Source organism: Apodemus sylvaticus, chromosome 8 (assembly GCF_947179515.1).
Source record: "Apodemus sylvaticus chromosome 8, mApoSyl1.1, whole genome shotgun sequence".
Classification (NCBI taxonomy): Eukaryota; Metazoa; Chordata; class Mammalia; order Rodentia; family Muridae; genus Apodemus; species Apodemus sylvaticus.
In genome coordinates this window covers 91204604-91224360 of record NC_067479.1, presented here as the reverse complement: position 1 = coordinate 91224360, position 19757 = coordinate 91204604, and the positions used below count along the sequence as shown (strand labels likewise).

The window sequence follows — 19757 nt, the reverse complement described above, 5'->3', positions numbered from 1 at the left end:
TCTTATAGAAGACCTGGGTTCAGTTCCCAATACACACACGGCAGTTCACAACCATCTATAAATCTACTTTTAGGGGATCAAAGGCCCTTTCTGGTCTCTACGGGGGGACCGGGAACACATATACATACATGCAGGCAAAACACTCATATTCATAAATTAAAAATAAATAAATAAGTCTTCTTTTAAAAAGATTTAAAGAAAAACCCCAAACCTTGGCTTTTTGCATGACATTAACCTTTCAATCCTGTGAACCAATTCCCAGCATTATGTAGCCAGTTCGTGGCAAAGCCAGAGTCAGATCTAGGCCTCCTAGTCCAATGCAATTAAACTAAAGGCATTAGTTCTGTGCATAGTTTTGTATTTCATTAAATACCTATTTACTAAGCCAATGTTATATTCAGAATTGTTATTTCAATGAAGGGATGAATAGGTGATGGATGGATAGAGGGAAGAAGGGAAGAAGAGAAGGTCAGTAGGAGGGAGAGACAGATGGATACACAATACTGAGGGAGAAAGCAAAATACGGTCCACAAATCCACAAAATGCTTCTTAGAAAAAAACTGAGAGACAGCATTTAAGCCATCAATGCAACTGTCATAAGCCTTGCTAAAATCATTTATTTGCAGTTGGGGAATTTCTCACAGAATCTATAAGATGACAATGAAGTAGAGACAGGCATTTCATCTAATCCAAGGGTGTCTGCCTTTTCAGAAAGTCATGAGGAGGGGCCATGCAAGTCTTGAATCCACAGGTAAAACCTATTCTGGGTTACTTAAAAACAACCTTTTCCCCCTCTGCTCTCTCGGGAGCACGGAATATATTTCTGTAGCATTTCTATTAGGAGGCTAATTAGTATAGCTGAGAAATGCCATCAACAGCGAAAGTAAAATTAGCCTTCACTTGTAAAGTTTCTCCTGAGGGAAATGCTGGTGGCTCCTATCTCCAGCAAGCAAAGCAATGGGAGTGCTAAGTCAGCACAGGGCAAGCCGACTGCTTTCTCAGCAGCACCTGACCGCACCCACCAACACACCCACAGAAGCGCCAGGATCCCTGCCCCCTCTGCCTCTCTGCCTCACCGCCTCACCTATCCCATCTCAGCCCTGGGCCCCATGGAAACTGCACATGTAAGTCAAATTATAACAACACTGACTCTGAGAACACTTTGAATTACTTTCACAAGTGGTTGTGTGTGTGTGTGTGTGTGTGTGTGTGTAGGCATGTGGAGGCCAAGAGAACAATGACCCACCTTATTTTTTTAGACACGTTCTCCCACTGTGCAAAAGGGTAGGCCTGCTGTCCAGGGAGCCCCAGACAACCACTTGCTTCCCTAGTGTTGGAACTTCTACCCCACACCCAGATTTTTCATGTGGATTCTGGGGTCTTTACGCAAGCACTTTGCCTCCTCAAGCCATCTCTCCAACATCCTTGACAAGTTTTGAATAGAGAGAAGTTAAGGAATAGTTTGATGAACTTTGTCTTTTGAGATAATTCTATTAAGCAAGATGCCACAGCGGGTGAAACTGAGGCCCAGGAAGCGGAAGTCATTTGCTATCATGTTAGCATGTCATGGTTAGCATCAGATTCAAGTTTAGATTCATTCCAGGTTTGAGGTTTCCTGCTTTGTGGTAAAACCAAGAAACCTCCTTGGGTTAAAGTTCCCTGTGCTTCACAGGTCTCATTATCTGGCCATTTTCTGAGCACTTCCCTGGGTCTGAGGAAGAAACACCTTATATTTGCCCAAGGCTGAACTTTCATTCTTTCTGTTCTCCAGACTTGGTCTCACCAACATGACACTCCCTTTACTGGTTCATTTCCACCCTTCTGTGGCCTCCCCAGAACTCACAGAGCGGGGACACACAGGAAATTCACAGAAGCAAAACACAGCTCATCTTTATACATGTTATCCATGCTATATTAGGCACAGTATTAGCTTCTGATTCAGAGGAGGAAAATCCTTTAAGAAAATATAACCTTTATGAGCCAATTCGTCTTTCTGCTCTTTAAATCTAAGTGCACAAATTCCTCCCTGCATTCGTCCCTGAGTTTCAGTAAGTAAATCTCTAGGCATGCATTTTCTAAGGCTTGTTCCTCATGTAGGAAATGGGACTCTCTGGCCCTGGTCTCTGCACCCACCTTCCGCCCTTCTGAACACTGTCTCTAGGGCTCTACAATTCACACCTCTCTTTAATGAGTCTTTGAGTATCACATTTTCCCTCCTGATTCTCAAGGCAAGAACAGAACAGGACTAGCACACACACACACACACTTTTTTTTTTTTTTTTTTTTTTTTTTTTGGATTTTTCAAGACAGGGTTTCTCTTTGTAGCCCTGGCTGTCCTGGAACCCACTCTGTAGACCAGGCTGGCCTTGAACTCAGAAATCCACCTGCCTCTACCTGCTAAGTGCTGGGATTAAAGGCTAACACATCCCTTTCTTGACCTCAAAACTTCTAATGAGATTGCTCTGACTAGTCAAGGACTGTGGGAAATCCATGGGGGGTGGGGGGGAAGGGAGGGAAACAGGTTTCAAACATAGAGCCCATCAAGGACCCAGTGCCATGCCTCTGCTATCTACTCTCCCACTTCTACATCTCTTGCTTTTGGTGCTCAGACTGACTTCCTTCACAGCCATCATCATCATCATCATCATCATCATCATCATCATCACCAGCATCATCTGCGACTTGGATGTTTGTTCATGCTAACATATGCTAAATGTTTTTCCATGAACTTTTCCCTCTACCCAATTACACTGAAATCCTATAAAATATATATGCTGAGAAGGCATTCTTACTACATCTTCTTTACAGTGAGGAAAACAACTTCAAAGACTACGCTGGCCCAAAGTCCCATGGCTGGAGGTGGATGCCAGGCAATCTAGCTCTAAAGATGCTACTTCCAATCACCATCAAAGACAAGCAGAAGAGGAGGAAGCAGGCCCTGTTAACACCGCCCTGCCAGTTCTGCTCATAGATAGTCTTTGAACACTGAGTGCATCAAATGTCAAAGGAAAAGCGGAGATTGACAGAATTACTATGTAAGTACATTGGAGGAGTGTCATTTTACAAGCTACGTACAATGAAGGTAGGGAACTCCTCTTTAGCAAGCGTTAAGGATATGTTCAGGAATGGCACACAGGTTCTGACTCTCACTGAAGTTCATCAGAAGTTCTGAATGAAACATATAGGATGTGACCCCCCACGGGTTCTGACGTCACTTCACACCCCTCCAAAGATTCCCCCATGTGTGCAAGCTTTGACAGTCTATACTACAGTCAACTCTTGCTTTGAGCACTCTTTAGACTAGGTCATTCCGGGCTCAACACCAGCTCTACCATGTGTTATCTGTGACTCTAGGTAAAGTGCTCCCCCTAAGCTTTGCCTCAGTTGCATTAAGCCCTGGGGCTGCTGATTAACGGGGCTTCCCCTGTGAGACCATCACAGAGGTTAAAAGCCATATATGGAACCTTGGCACAGTATGTAGCACACAATAATTCCTGTTAATTACCGTCACTCTTTTCAGGTACATATGGGCGATTTGTGACAAGCTAAAGTAGTCAGTCTTTTCATTTCTTATTTATCAAGCAAGCATATGACAGCCAGAAAGGTACACTAAAAGGTTCTTTACTTCTAATATTTCAAGTGCGTGTCTGAAAAACACGAGTGCCCAGACCTTTGCCCACCCCAGCGTCACACCATCCCTTTCTAGAAGCTCTACAGGAGCTGAATATTGGATATACACGGTGTCCATTCTCCTGGCCTCTGGCTAGGCTTCTGCAGAAGATGGAGAAAGATCACACCAGATATCAGCAAGTCTTCTAATAAACAAATGTAGCAAGATGTTTCCTTCTCTAGACTAAACTGAGCCCTAGTAAAGACTAAAGTAGTCCATCATTTATCTCAAACTAGATAAACTCTCTGTCTACACAGAAAAGGAAACTGGTTTCTACTACTATTCATGAAATGGTAGAGGGATAGAAAGGACTTCTCAGACTTCAGCAGAGCTTTCTTATATGTGTGTGTATATATATATATATATATATATATATATATATATATATATATATATATGAGACACTAGATAACTAGAAACAACAGTGGGTATCCAAATAACTCTTACTTAATAAGCCACCAAAATCCTTGGTAGCCCTACACAAATGTCTACAGCATAAATGAATTTAACACTAGATTTAACCTGAAATGAGAGAGAGAGAGAGAGAGAGAGAGAGAGAGAGAGAGAGAGAGAGAGAAAGAGAGAGAGAGGGAGAGAGAGAGAAACAAAACCATCTGAGGTAAACTGTAAGTTTTTGAACCCAGAATATAAACTTAATGAAATAAATATCCTTAGTGCGAATATTTAATACATTTCATTATGACACTCAGTACTATTTAAATCCTTTCAAGTAACTTATTCTTGAAAATGCACTGAAGTTCCCCCACTCCGGTACGCTATACCTGAACGCCTTTACTGAATGGGTATAGTCCATTTACACAGTTCCACTTCACATAAATACTCACTCCCTAAGGTTCCTGACCCCCAAACAAACAAACACACACACGTCCTTAATGTAGACATTGTTAGATGCTCTTGAAGTTTAGAAATAAGAAAGTGAAATATACATAGCTCATTGTGTGTTCATTGGTCCCTCAAAAAGTGCATTGACTTCTCAATGGCAAAAGGCACAGAATTTTAAATTTTTTAAGAAGGCAATTTTTATTTGGTATTTCTGTCTTTCTAAATGTGGGAGGTTTCTGAACCTAGCCCTCAAGTCTAGCTCTCCATTCTTGCTGCATCTGGTGTCAGGGTCCTTGAAGGGAACACTAGCCCCATGTGGCTCTTTCTCAAAGTTCTTCCAATGAACACATCAGTGAATTGTAACATTCTTATTCACATAATATGCACTCAAGAACATTATCTTGAGATAGTTTTTAGAACTCGAGTTGTTACAACCTTAAAATAGAAAACAGTAAATTTTAACATACCTACTTCTAAAAGTTTCTAGATTCTGTCTAGGACCAAAACCCTATCCATGAACAAGAATCAATTATCCATGGGAACTAAGGTAGTACAAAAAAAAAAAGTGGATAGTATTTTTAAATTTCCCACAAAGATTGAATATTTAATGATATTAGATAAAGGAGCCATCCTGCTGAAACAGGATGGCAGGAACAGCTTCTAATATCACTCAAAAGAAACTTCTGCAGTCTCTCCAGTGGGCGTACAGGAAGAGATTGATAAGCTGTGAAGGTCAAGAGAGACCAGGAGGCTAAGGTTGTTGTGGAATTGATGTCCAAGACAGAGGCAATAGGTATGACATTTCCAAACCACCAAAGCCCTACTTGGTCTGGGTCTTTCTAATAACTGAAATAGACAAGCTTCCAATTACATGTGACACAAATGTGTTTCTCTGCGATGGTCATCATCCTCCCAATACCTTACCCATATATGCACTCTTAGAAAAATCTACCCGTTCTGTCCATTTCCCAGAGATGGTGGCACAGATCTATTGGGCTCTGTGGCTCTGAAGACATACAGAACAGGCTTTAGACCCAAGCTCTGAGCTTGAAATTGTAACAGAGCCGTCCTTGTTAAGCACCAGTATAGACAACAAACACAGACTTCAAGCTGTCACTTTCTCACAAGGGGAAACAGAAAGCAATATCCAGAAAGGACGAGGGAAAGGAAGACTTTGTACTGTGGATCGTCTTCAGAGTAACCATGGATGCCACGCACTCAGAGCACTTGGCTGCCTTGTCCGTCCTTCCTTCCCAGGGAGCACGCCCTCCTACCACCTCCCTTCCATGTGACTGGATTTCTGCTACTTTCAGTCACATTCCTCCCTAAACCTGAGATAACAATAAACTGAATAACTAGTCTGAGCTCTCAACAAGAACAGACAGAGGTTTTTGTAAGGGGGAGGGGGGAAAGTGCTTAAAGAAGAAGAAATCAGAAAGACTGAGACCCAAGAGGAACATCTGGCATACTGAATGGGAAAGCTCCCAAAAGAAAAACCCCTAAATAAGGTCAGAAATTTACTCAGGAGGAAGCTGAGGGGTTGGCAGCAGAGGAACTCCTGCACCAAGGAGCTGGCAAACTCCACTCAAGTCCTGTGAAGGAAGCCAAGCTCGGGAACTCTAGCTGGATCAGTGAGACCGATGGTCTTAGAACCCTGCTGCACAAAATGAAAGCTTCCTGTTCCTGAAGGGCCACTCTTGTTCATTCAGGGGAAGGGTTCTTGGAGGTCCTGAATGAGTATCCTGAGAGATGGTCTCTCATCCCTTGCTGCCTGTAGATTATAGTCCTGGAGTTGCTTCGCCCATCCTTTGTGATAAGTTTTCAAAGCAACCAAACTCCGTAGCCATGCTTCTAATCTTTTACTTGACAAGAATGCATGTGGTGTCTCTTGCTTGCCCTGCCTCCTCTGCCACATGCCCCACCAATGTCCCTTCCTCAAGCATGTCTCTCTGTCCTTCCTTCCTTCCTCATTGATAATATCACCCTCCTCCAATTTGTACCAGGCACCAACATTTCCATACATTTCCAAATCAATGAGAAGTTAGTTGCTGCTTTGGTCTTTGCTTATTCTTTTCCTAGTAAAAGACAAAATGGCTGCAGGTCTCTTCCAAGATGCAGCCAAATGCTAGCTTCACAGAAACAAAGAAAAGAAATGGCCCCTCCCAGAATTCTGTTTGTCAGGCTGGCCCAGCTCTTGGCTGCAAGCCTATACTCTGCCAAAAACCCCACTTCCCAAACTTCAGAAAATGTTCTCCACAGCTTTCAAAGCCTGACCTTTAAAGCAGATTTATCTGGGGGTGGGTTTGTGTATGAGAGAGATTTATAATTTTCTATATTCCTGCAAAGCCAAACTATTTATTGAGTCCACCTGGTAGTGGTAGAAATTTTCACAGAGATGCCAATGGATCCCCCCAAAAAAAATCACGAGAGCTCCACCTGCAACTAATTATAGAAATTGAAATTGAACTCTGGCCAGAAGAGAACCCACCCCATCTGTGTTGGTCAATAAAATCACCCTGTTGCTTTCTCCCGTCAATGAAGACATGTTGGCCACAGGAAGTGTTATTAGACAATAAATGTTTTTTGGATGATCCCTATCATCTATCCTACCTTCTCTTCTCTATGTGTGGTTTCAATAAGCACCTTTGGCATAGTGGGACTGAAAGAATCTACACATTGAAGCAATCCAACACATTTTCTTTGTTTGTACTTGCACTACAGAAATCTCAATTCCCAACTAACATGATCCAGAGAGTAAAAAGAGAGTCAGGAATCATTTAGATTTCTGCCAAGGTCCACCATACAAATTTTCTTGCCCTTATATGAACCAAATCTTTCCAAAGAAAACCTGAGAATAAACGCCAGTAAGTCTACTCATGTGGTACACATGCCTGAATCTAGGGCTGACAGCTAGAGATTACTGAGGCAGAAAACAGCTGACATCTGTGACGAAGATGTATAGCTCACTTCAAATCATTCTCTTACATTCTAACAAAGAGACCCGTTTTGGCACTGCACCATCTCATCGATCTTGTGAGCCAAAGAAATTCTCACCTATCTATAGAAGACATTAAAACTGCATTTCTGTCTAAGCAGATCATCGCCTAAGATTGGATAAAAGATCCTCCAGCTTTCCAGAAAACTGGGAGGAGGGGGTGAAAGACACTAAGAAGCTTCAAGATAGAGGAGAAATAAAACAAATGTTGTCTTTGTAAGTTCTGGCATTCTGTGCTGTATGAGATGATAAACTATATTATCCAGTGCTAAACCCATGTGCCTATGTAACTTTGGAAAAAACACACATAAACATATCTGCTTCAAGTAGAAATAAAGTAAAAAGCCTTACACAGAGAGGCCACATGTTATTGAACAGAATGCCCAGTCAACAGTGACCTACTCAGTCAGGGCTTTGCTTTCTTGAGTCATGAGAAATCTGGAGGCAGGCCATAGGGTAGGCCTATTTCTCAGCACTTTCCCTGGTCTGTACTCCACGATTGGAAGATGGCAGACCCAGTCCCAGGTATCACATCAGTGCTCACAACAAGAAATGAAGAAGTGCATTGCCGGTGACAGCTGTAATGATGGTGGCAGTTTGGGGGTATAGCAGTAATAGCAGCTCCCTAAGGCATTTAGTTTTAAAATATAAAGTTTCCAGTCAAGGGAGATTGTGAAATTGCTAGGTTAAATTTTTTTAATGTGCTATTTAATTTCAAGAGCTGGAGCATTACATATCATGATATACGGTGTTACTTGGTTGGGACCCTCCTAAGAGAGTACCACAAACCCAGCATACACTTTCATTCTCTCTCAAGTCTGGAGGCTGAGACAGAGGTGTCCTTCTGGCTGTTTCCTTCTAAGGGCTTGCAGGAAAGACATGCTCCAAGACTCTTTTCTTTGCTTGACTACAAGGTCATCCTCTCAATGTGTATGTACATATCTTCTCTCTGTGCATGTCTGCATCTGTGTTCAAATTTACCTTCTGAAAAAGAACAGTCAAGCTATACTAGGGCTCATGCTAAAGACTTCATTTTAAGGTGACTACCTATAGCATTGGCTTTTCTCCAAATAAGATCACAAAGGAGTTAGGAATCAAAACTACCTTTAAGGAGGAAAACAAAATTCAACCTAGAACATATGCATCATGAATTTCTATGACAATGTTTCTAGTATGTGTATCTAAAATTTATTTGACCTCTTTGGAAAATAACATTCTCCTGGCCATACTTTGATGGCCATACTCAGATTTCTACCAGTAGAAAGAAGGGAAACTTAAAGAAGGTACAGGGGTAAGACAAATCTATTGGAGTAGTAAATGCATCTGACTTAGCAAGTTTTCTGTTTCTATAACAAAACACCAGAGACTGAGTATAATGTAAAGAAAACTAGGTTTATTTAGCCCATAGTACTCAAGATCAAAAAGGATGGTGAGAGCAGCTTCTTGGCTCCTGGACAGTGTTCCATTGCAGCTGGCATGGCATGGCAAGAGTGTGTGTCGGAGTCATGAAGGAGCACGTGCAGAAAAGATCAGAAGACTGAAGTTGTAGCCTTGTAACTGGTCTGCTCTCACAGTAACTACTGGAGTCCAATCACTGCAGAGCCAATCGCTCCCATGAGACCAAATTCAGTCTCTAGAGAATTACTAAATTCATCCATGCATGGGACTGAAACCCCCATGACCCACTTACCTGTTAGAGGCCTCAGCACCTTCCAACATTACAAACCAAACTTCTGGCACATTAACATTTAGGAGACTAACCATATCTAAACCACAGCAACATCTCATTCCATCTATAAACGTGAGGGACCCAGCAATCCAGAGCCAAGCCTTCACTGTACAAAGTGATGACAGTTGAGTTTCACTGTTGTCAGACTGTCCCGATGCAGCTGCCTTGCTGCCTTCTCATTTGGATAAATTATATCTCTATCACTCACTCCCAGCTGGTTACAGCTCATCAAAAATGGATACGCACAGTCAAATAAGAATTTCAGAACAGGGTTAAATGACTCCTGCTAAAAGGGACTTGTAGTTACACAAATAAAATAAACAACAACAACAATAATAATGAGGAGTAGGAGGACTAGCTTGTAGAATGCTTGGTTAGCATGCACAAAGCCATGGGTTTATTCCCCAGCATTCCGTAAAACTATCTGTGGTAGTGCATTCTTATAACCTAAGCACTCAGAAGGGGATGCAGAAGGATGAGAGGTTCATAGTTATCCTTATTTACATAGTGATTGCTGGGCTAGCCTTGGATATATGAGAAAAGAAAGAAAGAAAGAAAGAAAGAAAGAAAGAAAGAAAGAAAGAAAGAAGAAAGAAAGAAAGAAAGGAAAGAAAGAAAGAAAGAAAGAAAGGAAGGAAGGGAAGGAAGGAAGGAAGAAGGAAGGAAGGAAGGAAGGAAGGAAAGGAAGGAAGGAAGGAAGGAAGGAAGGAAGGAAGGAAGGAAGGAAGGAAGGAAGGAAAGGAAAGAAAGAAAGAAAGAAAGAAAGAAAGAAAGAAAGAAAGAAAGAAAGAAAGAAGAAGAAAGAGAAGGAAAGAAAGAAGGAAGGGAGGGAGGGAGAGAGAGAAGAGAAGAGAAAAGAAAAAGAAAAGGAAAGGAAAAGAAAATAAAAGAAAAGAAAAAGAAAAAGAAAAAGAAAGATAACAGAAATGTTACTTTCTCTCAGTGTTTCCATTTCTAGGCTCCAAATAAGAATTAATAACTGATGTGTTGACTTTGGATCAAAAGTACTTATTAATATTGATTTAGAGTCTTATCTTTTCTGTAGTGTTAAGTCAGAAATAGAAACGATCACATATCCATTGCTTAAAAGCTGTACCATTCCCCAGACAGGTTTACTTACACTTCTTGGGTTACAGTTCCCAGTGACCTTGTCCCACTTCTTCTCAAGATGAGTAAATATTAAATCTAGTACAGTCTCCTAGTGTGGGATGCTATTTATACTCATGCAGAGCCTTGGCTAGCAACACACAACCTAGGGAACGTCTAAAAAACTGCTTTCCATATATCTAATTTGGAAAAGAGGTCATTAAAAGTACAAAATTAATAGTTGTACAAAATTTCCAGGAATATGAAAAGCCAGTAACATCTGTGCACAAAAATTGCAAGATCTTACAAAATGTCCACTTCTAAGTGCTTCAAGACAGGGTCTTGCTCTATCGCCCCAGCTGGCCTTGAACCCAGATTCAAGCTATCCTTCTATCACTGGGACAAAAAGTGTGTGGTACTCTACCTAGCTTCTTATGACATTTCTGAAAACACATTCTGTATATTCCTCTTTGATCACCACTATAGTGGTAAACAGAGTGAAGATACAAAGCCTGGAAAACAAGCTAGGTGTTGGAGTGCATGCCTATAATTCAAGCACTCAGAAGGCAGAAGCAGGAAGATCAGATCATTATAAGTTTGAAGCCAGTCTGGTCTAAATGACAAGTCTCAGGCTAGTTAGGGCTACATAGCAAGACTTCATCTCAAAGGAAGGAAAGAAGGAAGGAAGGAAGGAAGGAAGGAAGGAAGGAAGGAAGGAAGGAAGGAAGGAAGGAAGGAAGGAAGGAAGGAGAGAAAGAGACAGGGGAGATGAGAATAGAAAAACCTATTAATTTTTTGAGAAACTGAGTCACTTGGTTTCCTTATAATAGCATCCAATCCATACATCCTCCACCCCTCACCAACTCCCATAAAAGACAAAGGGGTTGTCTCAAATAACAACAGAACATTCATTAACAATATTTTTAAAGATTTTCTTTTTACATTTACAAGTGTTTTGCCTGAATGTATGTATGTGCATCGTGTGAATGCCTGGTGCCCATGGAGGCCAGAAGAGGGTGTTAGGACCCCTGTAACTGGAGCTAAAGACAATGTGAACCACGTGGCTGCTTGGGAACCACATCCAGATCCTCTCCAAGAGCAGCCATACTCTTAACCACTGAGCCACCTCTCCAATCTCTCATCATCAATATTTTAAACTCACCCTTCCCCAAATCAGTCTACTACTGTGATGCTGTGAACATGAGCTGTGGATTCAGCCACCCCAAAGAATAGATTTCCCAGAATACAGGCACTCTGGCTTTTATACATAAAGCTAGGCCTGTACCTATGCATTCTTGATTTTAGCTAACACCTATTAAGCTACCCTTGCCCACATGTCCTCTGGCTTACACACATTAAGTAGCCCTGCACACATGCACCCTGGGTTACACACATTAAGCTAGCCTTGCACACATGCTCCCTGAGTTACACACATTAAGCTAGCCCTGCACACATGCTCCCTGAGTTACACACATTAAGCTAGCCCTGCACACATGCACCCTGAGTTACATTCATGACCCTAAACTTCAGAACTGCAACTCTCAGCAGCAGCAAATGTATTTACGCCCATGTATCCAGGAGCCTGATCTGCAATACTTCACACCTAAGAAATCTGAGGCCACCTACCCACTGGCCCCTGAACTTTCTCCGATGTGCAAAGGGAGTGTGGATTTCCTTAAATCCAAAGATGAAGTCAGCTCCCATAAACAGAACCAAGAAGACATCAAAATCAATCTCCTCTATAAACTGCACCTGAGGACACAAGTCTGTGCTGGTTGGAGGCAACATTATAAAACTAGGAATGTTATAGAGAAGGGCACACAAGTTTCTTCACCTCCCTTCCATAATGGGTCTGCCTCCCATTTCTCTTCACATAACACAGTTCAAATTGTTTTAGATTCTACCATCCCTGGAAGAATGACATTTGCTGGTGCAGTTTCTAGTTGTTGTGCTTTACAAACTACAGTCAAGTGGATTTTTAAAAAGAATTTTATGTCCCTTTCTTCCATATAGAAAAAGGTGTTACACTTTTCCTTTACCTATAAAAGGAAGGTAGCGTTAAGTTAAAACAAGTTGTGTTGATATTGATAATGTTGCCCCAAATGTTAAAGGCTTTGTCCCAAGGATGCTGCTGCCAGGAGATGATAGGGCCTTGTAAGAGGGCCTCAGGCCACTGAAGCCAGGTCCTTGAAGGGGATTGTGAAAGCCCGGCTGAGCAGTTTGCTCTTCAACACACGGCACCACCGCTATCCACTGTGCCCATCAGAAGCCCTAACCAACAGCTCCACTCAATCTGTGACTGGAACTTCTCAAAATACGAGTCAAAATAAACTTTTTCTCCTCCCAAGTTAAGGAGAAATTTAAAACTGCGTCAAAACCACTTCTAGGGAAAATAAATTCCTAATTAAGAAAACTAAACCAAATTCTTAATCGGTTAATTGGAACTTGTCATTATGTCATTGAACACGACCAGCAGTTCTAAATCTGTGGGTTGCGACCCCTCTGGCAAACTTCTATCTCCAAAACTATTTATTTGACGATTCATAACAGTGGCAAAATCACAGTGATGAAGTAGCCACGAGAATAATTTTGGGGTTGGGAGTCACCACACCATACTAACTGTATTAAAGGGTAGGAGCATTAGGAAGGTTGGGAACCACCACGGTATACTAACGTTCTCTCAGCTCAGTGCTCCCATTAGTAGGCAGCAACCACAAAGTTAAGAGCTGGACCAATGTTCTACTCATTAGAATAACACCTAACTCATTATATGCCCCCAAGAGATGGCTCATTATATGCCCCCAAGAGATGGCTCATTATATGCCCCCAAGAGATGGCTACGAGCTAAGGCAGCAGTAAAATGGGAATGGCAATAGATTATTCCTCAACATTTCTCAATTATTTGTTTGTTTGCCTCTTTTGGTTTCTTTGATAGCTCTAACTGAGGCTGGCCTTGAACTTACTCCATGGCCAAGAGCAACTTGTAACTCTTGAGCCTCCTGCCTCCACCTCCCAAGTGCTAGGAATTGAGGCATTTGCCACCAGGCCTGACCAGCCCCACTTTTATGATAAACCTAAAAACCAACAGATGCAGTTATTAACCCATACCTAGGTCTTCTCTCTCTCATAGGAAAAGATGGCATACAGCACCACACACATACTTCCTTCAGCTGTGCCAACCCTAGTCTGGAGAATTAAGGAGTCAATGTGTCATCCTTAGGAATCTCTTGCCCTGGAATAGCAATTCTCAAAGCCAGGCACCCAGAAGCAAAAAGCCTGGGCCCCATCACTACATAGAAAAGATTACTTGACTTACTTTAGGGAACAAGAAATAAAAATTAGGAGGCAGTTGTAGCACACAGCTTTAATCCCAGAACTCGGGAATCAGACAGGTAGATCTCTGAGTTCAAAGCCATTCTGATTGGTCTGGTCAACTTGGTGAATTCTAGGCTAGCCAAGGTTACAAAGTAAGACGCTGGAAAGAAAGGAAGAAAGGGGGGCAGGGGAGGGAGGATCTAGGTGTTAAGCCACTGAGATTTGAAGTCTACTGTCACTCCAGAAAAGCCTACCCTATCCTGAGCAAGAGGGATACATATATCTGTAAATATACTTCTAAGATGGAATAAAGGGATTTCCACTAAAAAAAAAGTTAATGTTTTGTTCTTTACCTTGGAATAGCACAGATTAGAAGTTTTAAAATGCTTTTTACTAAAAACAAACAAAAAAGAATGTCATTAAGTTTATCTCACTGTATCTATTTTTCTTAGTCTCATCCATATATTTTTGTGACTATCAAAGAAGACATGTAACACAGTGATACTGCAGCATACTGTAATTTACAAATAAATAAATTTACATGCATAAATGTAGATTGGCGCTCGAACATAAATTCGGAGAGAAAAGCAGAGGATGAAAGTCATCTGACAGCTGACAGAGCAGAGGCCATGTCTCACACTATCAGTGCTTTCAATGCTGCTAAACTGTTCTAACTACTTAAAAAGAAAGCTGCAGAGAGAAAACAAACAAGACAGAGCAAGGGGAACGTTAGAGTAACAAGTTCACGAGGAGTCCACCAGCAGGCAAATCAGAACACAGCAGAAACAGCGGTGGAGAACGTTAATTTGATTTAAGAGTAAAGAGCTTTCTGTTCCAAATGAAAACAATCCCATTTCCACATCTGAGAACCAGCACTGGCTCCGCCTGACAGAGATAAGGCGAGGGCTGGTAACTCGAGGAAAGCCAATGAGGGCAGATCTTTGTCATGAATGCGATCATAGGTGCTTAGCTCCAAAGCACTTGTGGTCAGAGAATCTGTTGGGAGGGTCAGAGGCCGACCCCCACCAAAAGGTAGAGTGTAGCACAGGCCGACATTAAGACCTGCCAAGAGTCATTCATTCAGCCAGGCTGGAATTATCTCAGATTTCTAACAGAAAGTGAAATATTTCCTGGGAGTTCAAGAGCCAAATAGCATAGCAGTCTCTGCACCCCCTTAGCTCGCTCTCTCTCTCTCTCTCTCTCTCTCTCTCTCTCTCTCACCTCCAGGAAGAAACTGAGAGTTAAGCATAGGTAGCTCTGATTCGAGAGCACTTGTGAAGTGCTCTCTGTGTAAGACAGGCCTCAGATCATTGAGGACATGGAAAGTGGACACTGACTGGGCTGAGAAGGAAATGAGTGTTGAGGGAACTCAGTGGGGAGGAAGAGGAGGAACTAGTGAGGCAAGGGAAACCTCAGCTCTGTGGATGGAGACCCAGGATGGAGCAGGTAGCTCAGATGTGGTATAAGGCGAGCCTGGCCCAGGTCTTCCAGTAGAAGGTGCTATAGGCTCAGTTAAGGATGAATTCCCTTCTGGGACACAAGGAGGGTTAAGAAGGGAACAGGGGAATTGTAAGAAGAGGAGCAGCCATATTCATGAAAACTCTGAGAAGCTAATCTAACTAATTTTCCTATGATATAGGAGATGGGCCCAAGATGAAGAAGGCACTTTGCCCACAGTAGATTAATACTGAATGGATAAAAGCTAAAGACCAAGTTAAGATGAGCTGGGTTTCCCTTGCATGGTCTGAAAGCCTTTCATCCTGGTCCACACTGTTGTGCTTGCTACTTAGAGAACTGCTTGCTCTAAGAAACAAGGCTGGTTCAACAGCAGGACAAAAATAAACAGACAATAAAAATTCACCACTCAAGTCTTAATGTGAAGTGTTTACTCTCGCAGAGATTATCATTTTCGTCTTCTAGGCTGAGGGAGGAACATCTGAACTGCTGTTGCAAATGCTGAAAAAGAGAACAAAATTAACCACATAACAAAAGTTGGCAATGACGATGGATCTCCTCCCCAAATCTGCAACTAGGTGAAAAGTCTACCGGAGCAAGGAGACCAATCAATACGGCATAGGACTTCCTGCGTTCTGCTGTGGCATCCAAGAAACACGTTAAGCTTTAGCCTTCTTGGCAGTGCCAACCTCCTTGGTACATACATTAAATTCGGAGCCATCTGCAAAGCCTGAGAACACTGGGACAGGTCAGAACCTACCTGGTTTTCTTCATGAGAAACCCTCATCTGCTCCTTGAGGACAGACATGCGAGCTGCTTCCTCTTTCCTCAAGACTCTCTCCTTCTTAAGCTCGGGGCTCCAGAACGTCTTGATGCTGTTCATGGAAGACCCCAGTTTGCTGTCCTTAATGTCAAGCTCCTTGCGTAGGAGGTCATTCTCTCTCTGCAGTTCTTTGAGCTGGGCCTGAAGATCCAACATGGTGCTGTCTCTTACCTGCCTCAGCATGGAGGGTACCTGGTGGTGGTGGTGGTGGGAGGAGCCGCTCAGCCCTCCATGTTGGTCCGTATACGAAAGGACATCCGTGTGGGACAGCCCAGCAGAAGCAATATTGGGACTACTCCCCATGGCTGTGACCCGGCCTCCATACACAGCTCGATTTGTGGCCCTGCCCAGAGTCATCGTGCCCTTTGGGTAAGTTGTTGATGCCACCCCTTCATGGTCACTCAAGTACATGGGTCCAGACGTAGCATAGGCTGCATTCAGGGACTGGATATTCTCCATAGACAGAGTCTTGCCTGTCCCTCCCCCTCCCCCACTGCTTGTTCTTCGGTGGCCCAAACGAGGAGACCTTGGCAAACGCGGTGATCTGGAAGGGCTGCCTTCCAGATTGCTGATTGTTCTTGCACTCCCGTACATTTTTCTTCTGTGATGTGGTGCTACTGAAGAGAAGAAATGCTAGGCAATGTGAGGGTTTAAGCCAATGTTTCCTTCACTGACTAGAATTTTCACCACATTCTTTGTGTAGTCTGTACCAGGAAATGACTCCACTCAGAGATCTGCAAAATGATAAATGGGATAATTAAAAACAAACTTCTTTAGAATTCTAAATATGATTGTATTGCATCTTAAATATATATAAATCGAAAGAGTAAAATGCCCTCTTAGAAAACACAAGGTCCTGGGTTCAATTCCCAGCACTGAAAAAACCCATCCAGACAGATAGACAGATGAAAGGTATATAGAAGTGAATAATAATGAGTGACAAAATGGTAAATGATGGATGACAGATGATAGATAGACAGACAGATGATAGATAGATAGATAGATAGATAGATGATAGGTAGGTAGGTAGGTAGGTAAATAGATAGAGAGATAGATGGATGAAAGGTATATAAAAATGAATAATGATAAGTGACAAAATAATTAAATAAATGATAGACAATGGATGATAGACAGGCAGATAGATTATACATGATAGGCAGACAATGGATGATAGACAGATGATAGACGGACATACAGATACACAGATGGATGGATAAAGTGGTATCCATATACTTGTAATAATACTGAAACATTTATTACTACAAGTAAATATTTAAAATAAATCTTCCCATCCTTCCCCCAAAGTCTAAAGTTACCAAAGGCAAATATGAAATTCTTTTTTCCTTAGGAAAATGAAGTTCTCCCTCTTGGCCTGTACTAAGAAGGGTTAGGAAATCCAAAATGTCACCATCTAGACAATAAGAATAAAGTAAAATAAAATAACCCATCTTTAGGGACATGGCCCTCAAATCCAAAATGCTTAACAAGGACTCTTAGAACCAGTTCTATTGAGCCAGGCGGTGGTGGCGCATGCCTGTAATCCCAGCACTTGGGAGGCAGAGGCAGGCAGATTTCTGAGTTCGAGGCCAGCCTGGTCTACAGAGTGAGTTCCAGAACAACCAGGGCTACACAGAGAAACCCTGTCTGGAAAAAACCAAATCCAAAAAAAAAAAAAAAAAAAAAAATCTGCTGCCTGGGCTGCTCTTCCTCCTCCTGTGCCCCTTAGACATCAGTATCTACCACAGACCTCCTTCCCACTGCACCCAACACAGCCCTCTAGATAATTTCCCACCATTCAGTTGGCACTGACACAGTATTAGGAGCCCACTGGCCATCTCAGAGCTAGAATCAAGAGGTATTTCAACCAGCGCAACTGTAGATGTGGCCAGATTCGCAAAGCAGTTACCAGGGAAAACAACATCCTTCCTGTCTCTTCCCCTGCCATGCATCTTCCCAGCTAGTCACTGGAGAGTTCTTTTCCATATTAGTCGACCTTAATCTTCTTATGAAGCTCTTCCCACACACACAGAAATGGCACAGGAGAGCAGTACAGTAGATGAGAGCTCCTGGTCCCCTAACTCCTAATGACAAGTAAGAGAGGCTCCCTATCATGGTGAGTCAAGTACCTCAGGACATTTTCTGTGCAGCTTGGGTCATAAAGTTGCAAGTATTACTTCAACACTGGGACTCCGATGGTCTTAATGGGTGCCTCATGGCCTCCTGCTCTCAGGAGAGCTTCAATGTGCTTTGTTTCTCTACAGCGTGGCAAAAGAAGGACAGAGTCTAGAGAGTGGCAGACTGAGGCTGAAATCTCCACTCTAATACAGAACAGACAATGCCTTAGGCAAACAGTAAAGCCTGCCATGAGCGTTTGCTCTTCAATAGATAAATAAACACCATCTAACTGATTACACTCTAGACAAGACGCTATCTATAAAATACCTTTTTGCTACCTGACACAGAATAGTCAGTAAAGAGCTTTTGTAAGAATAAATGAATAGATTGCTTTTGTTTAGTGTCTCCATGAGATTGAAACAGTAAACGCATTGGCACATGCTAGAGGCGCCTTTGACTTTCACCTGCCTATCATTCATCCCTCTTCCCATCTCTATACACTCTTTCTATTTTCCTTGAATAAACTGTTTCTCAACACACACTTGCAGTTCACAGGACTAGATGAGGCTAACTCCCACTACTCCATCCTGGATGGGATCAAGGTAAGAATATAACCCATGTCTGTCCAAGTATTTTGCTCCATTCCAGGCTGGATAAGTAGTTCAAGGAATGGTACATGACTTTCACTGGTCCAAAAAGACTCCATCCCATGACTTTAGGTGGAACAAATAGGAAAAAAAAAATGAGGTCATCTTCAGTTGGAGTTATTTGTTTCCAAGATGGAGCTCTGAAAGCAATGGTTGAATGTTCAGCCCCTGAAGGGGGCATCAGCATTATGCCCTTCAAGGCTCTGGGAGGATTACAGAAGAAGAGGCAGAAAGAATGGAGAAATCAGAGGACAAGAGGGGATAGCACAGAAGACTGAATCAAGTACTCCTGAACCCACAGTGACTGAGATCACCCACTAAACTCTGTACAAGATTGGGCCTGTGCACATTCTATAACGAAGTGGGACAGGGCCCAATGAGGTCCCACCCACTCACCCACCCGAAAAGACAATATGTAGTTTATGGTTAATGAGGAGAACACTTTTTTATCGGTGATATAACTACCTATGGTAAGGTATGCATGCTCCTATAAACACCCCCTCACCCATGCTCATGGAAGCAACCCTTAGTAAACTCAATGGCTCATTAAAAAGAAGACATGGGATCACTCAGTGTCTAAGTAGGTAAGTTTGCTTGCCCTGCAAACTTGAGACCTGAGTTCAGTCTCCAGAGTCCATACGAGAGGGAGAGAGACCCAAGTCTCAAGATAGTAGTCCTCTTATCTCTACAGGTATGTCTCAGCGTGCCTGTAGACACACACACACACACACACACATACACACATACACACACACACATTGAGTGCACACAGTAGGAGGACAAGTTGGGAGAAGAAGGGGGTCACCATGAGTAGAAGACAGACAAGAAAGGGAAGTTAGGGGCAAACAGAACGGAGATACATCAGAATACACATATGAAAATGTCAAAATAAAACCCACTGTGCATAATTCATAAATGCTAATAAAAAAGGGAAAAAATAAATAAAAGATGGAATCTGGGAACTACCAGGTGGAAGGGGCCTCTGTGGGAATGAAGCTAGAGCCCAGGAAAGCAGAGCTGTACTGGGAGTGTGTGAAGCCAAGCAAGGAGATGGCCTTTGCTATTCTGAATCTAGTTTT

The 19757-nt window shown here is 42.4% G+C and overlaps 1 protein-coding gene across 1 annotated transcript in view; it reads right to left on the bottom strand.

The window, feature by feature from the left end:
- The window catches only part of Erc2 (ELKS/RAB6-interacting/CAST family member 2), an 841184-nt gene extending 824639 nt beyond the window's left edge, over positions 1–16545 (bottom strand). Inside the window, 1 exon segment of the mRNA XM_052190312.1 lies at positions 15854–16545. Coding sequence (XP_052046272.1) covers positions 15854–16510 — 657 coding nt within the window. The 5' untranslated portion in view covers positions 16511–16545.
- Between the last annotated feature and the right edge of the window lie 3212 nt (positions 16546–19757).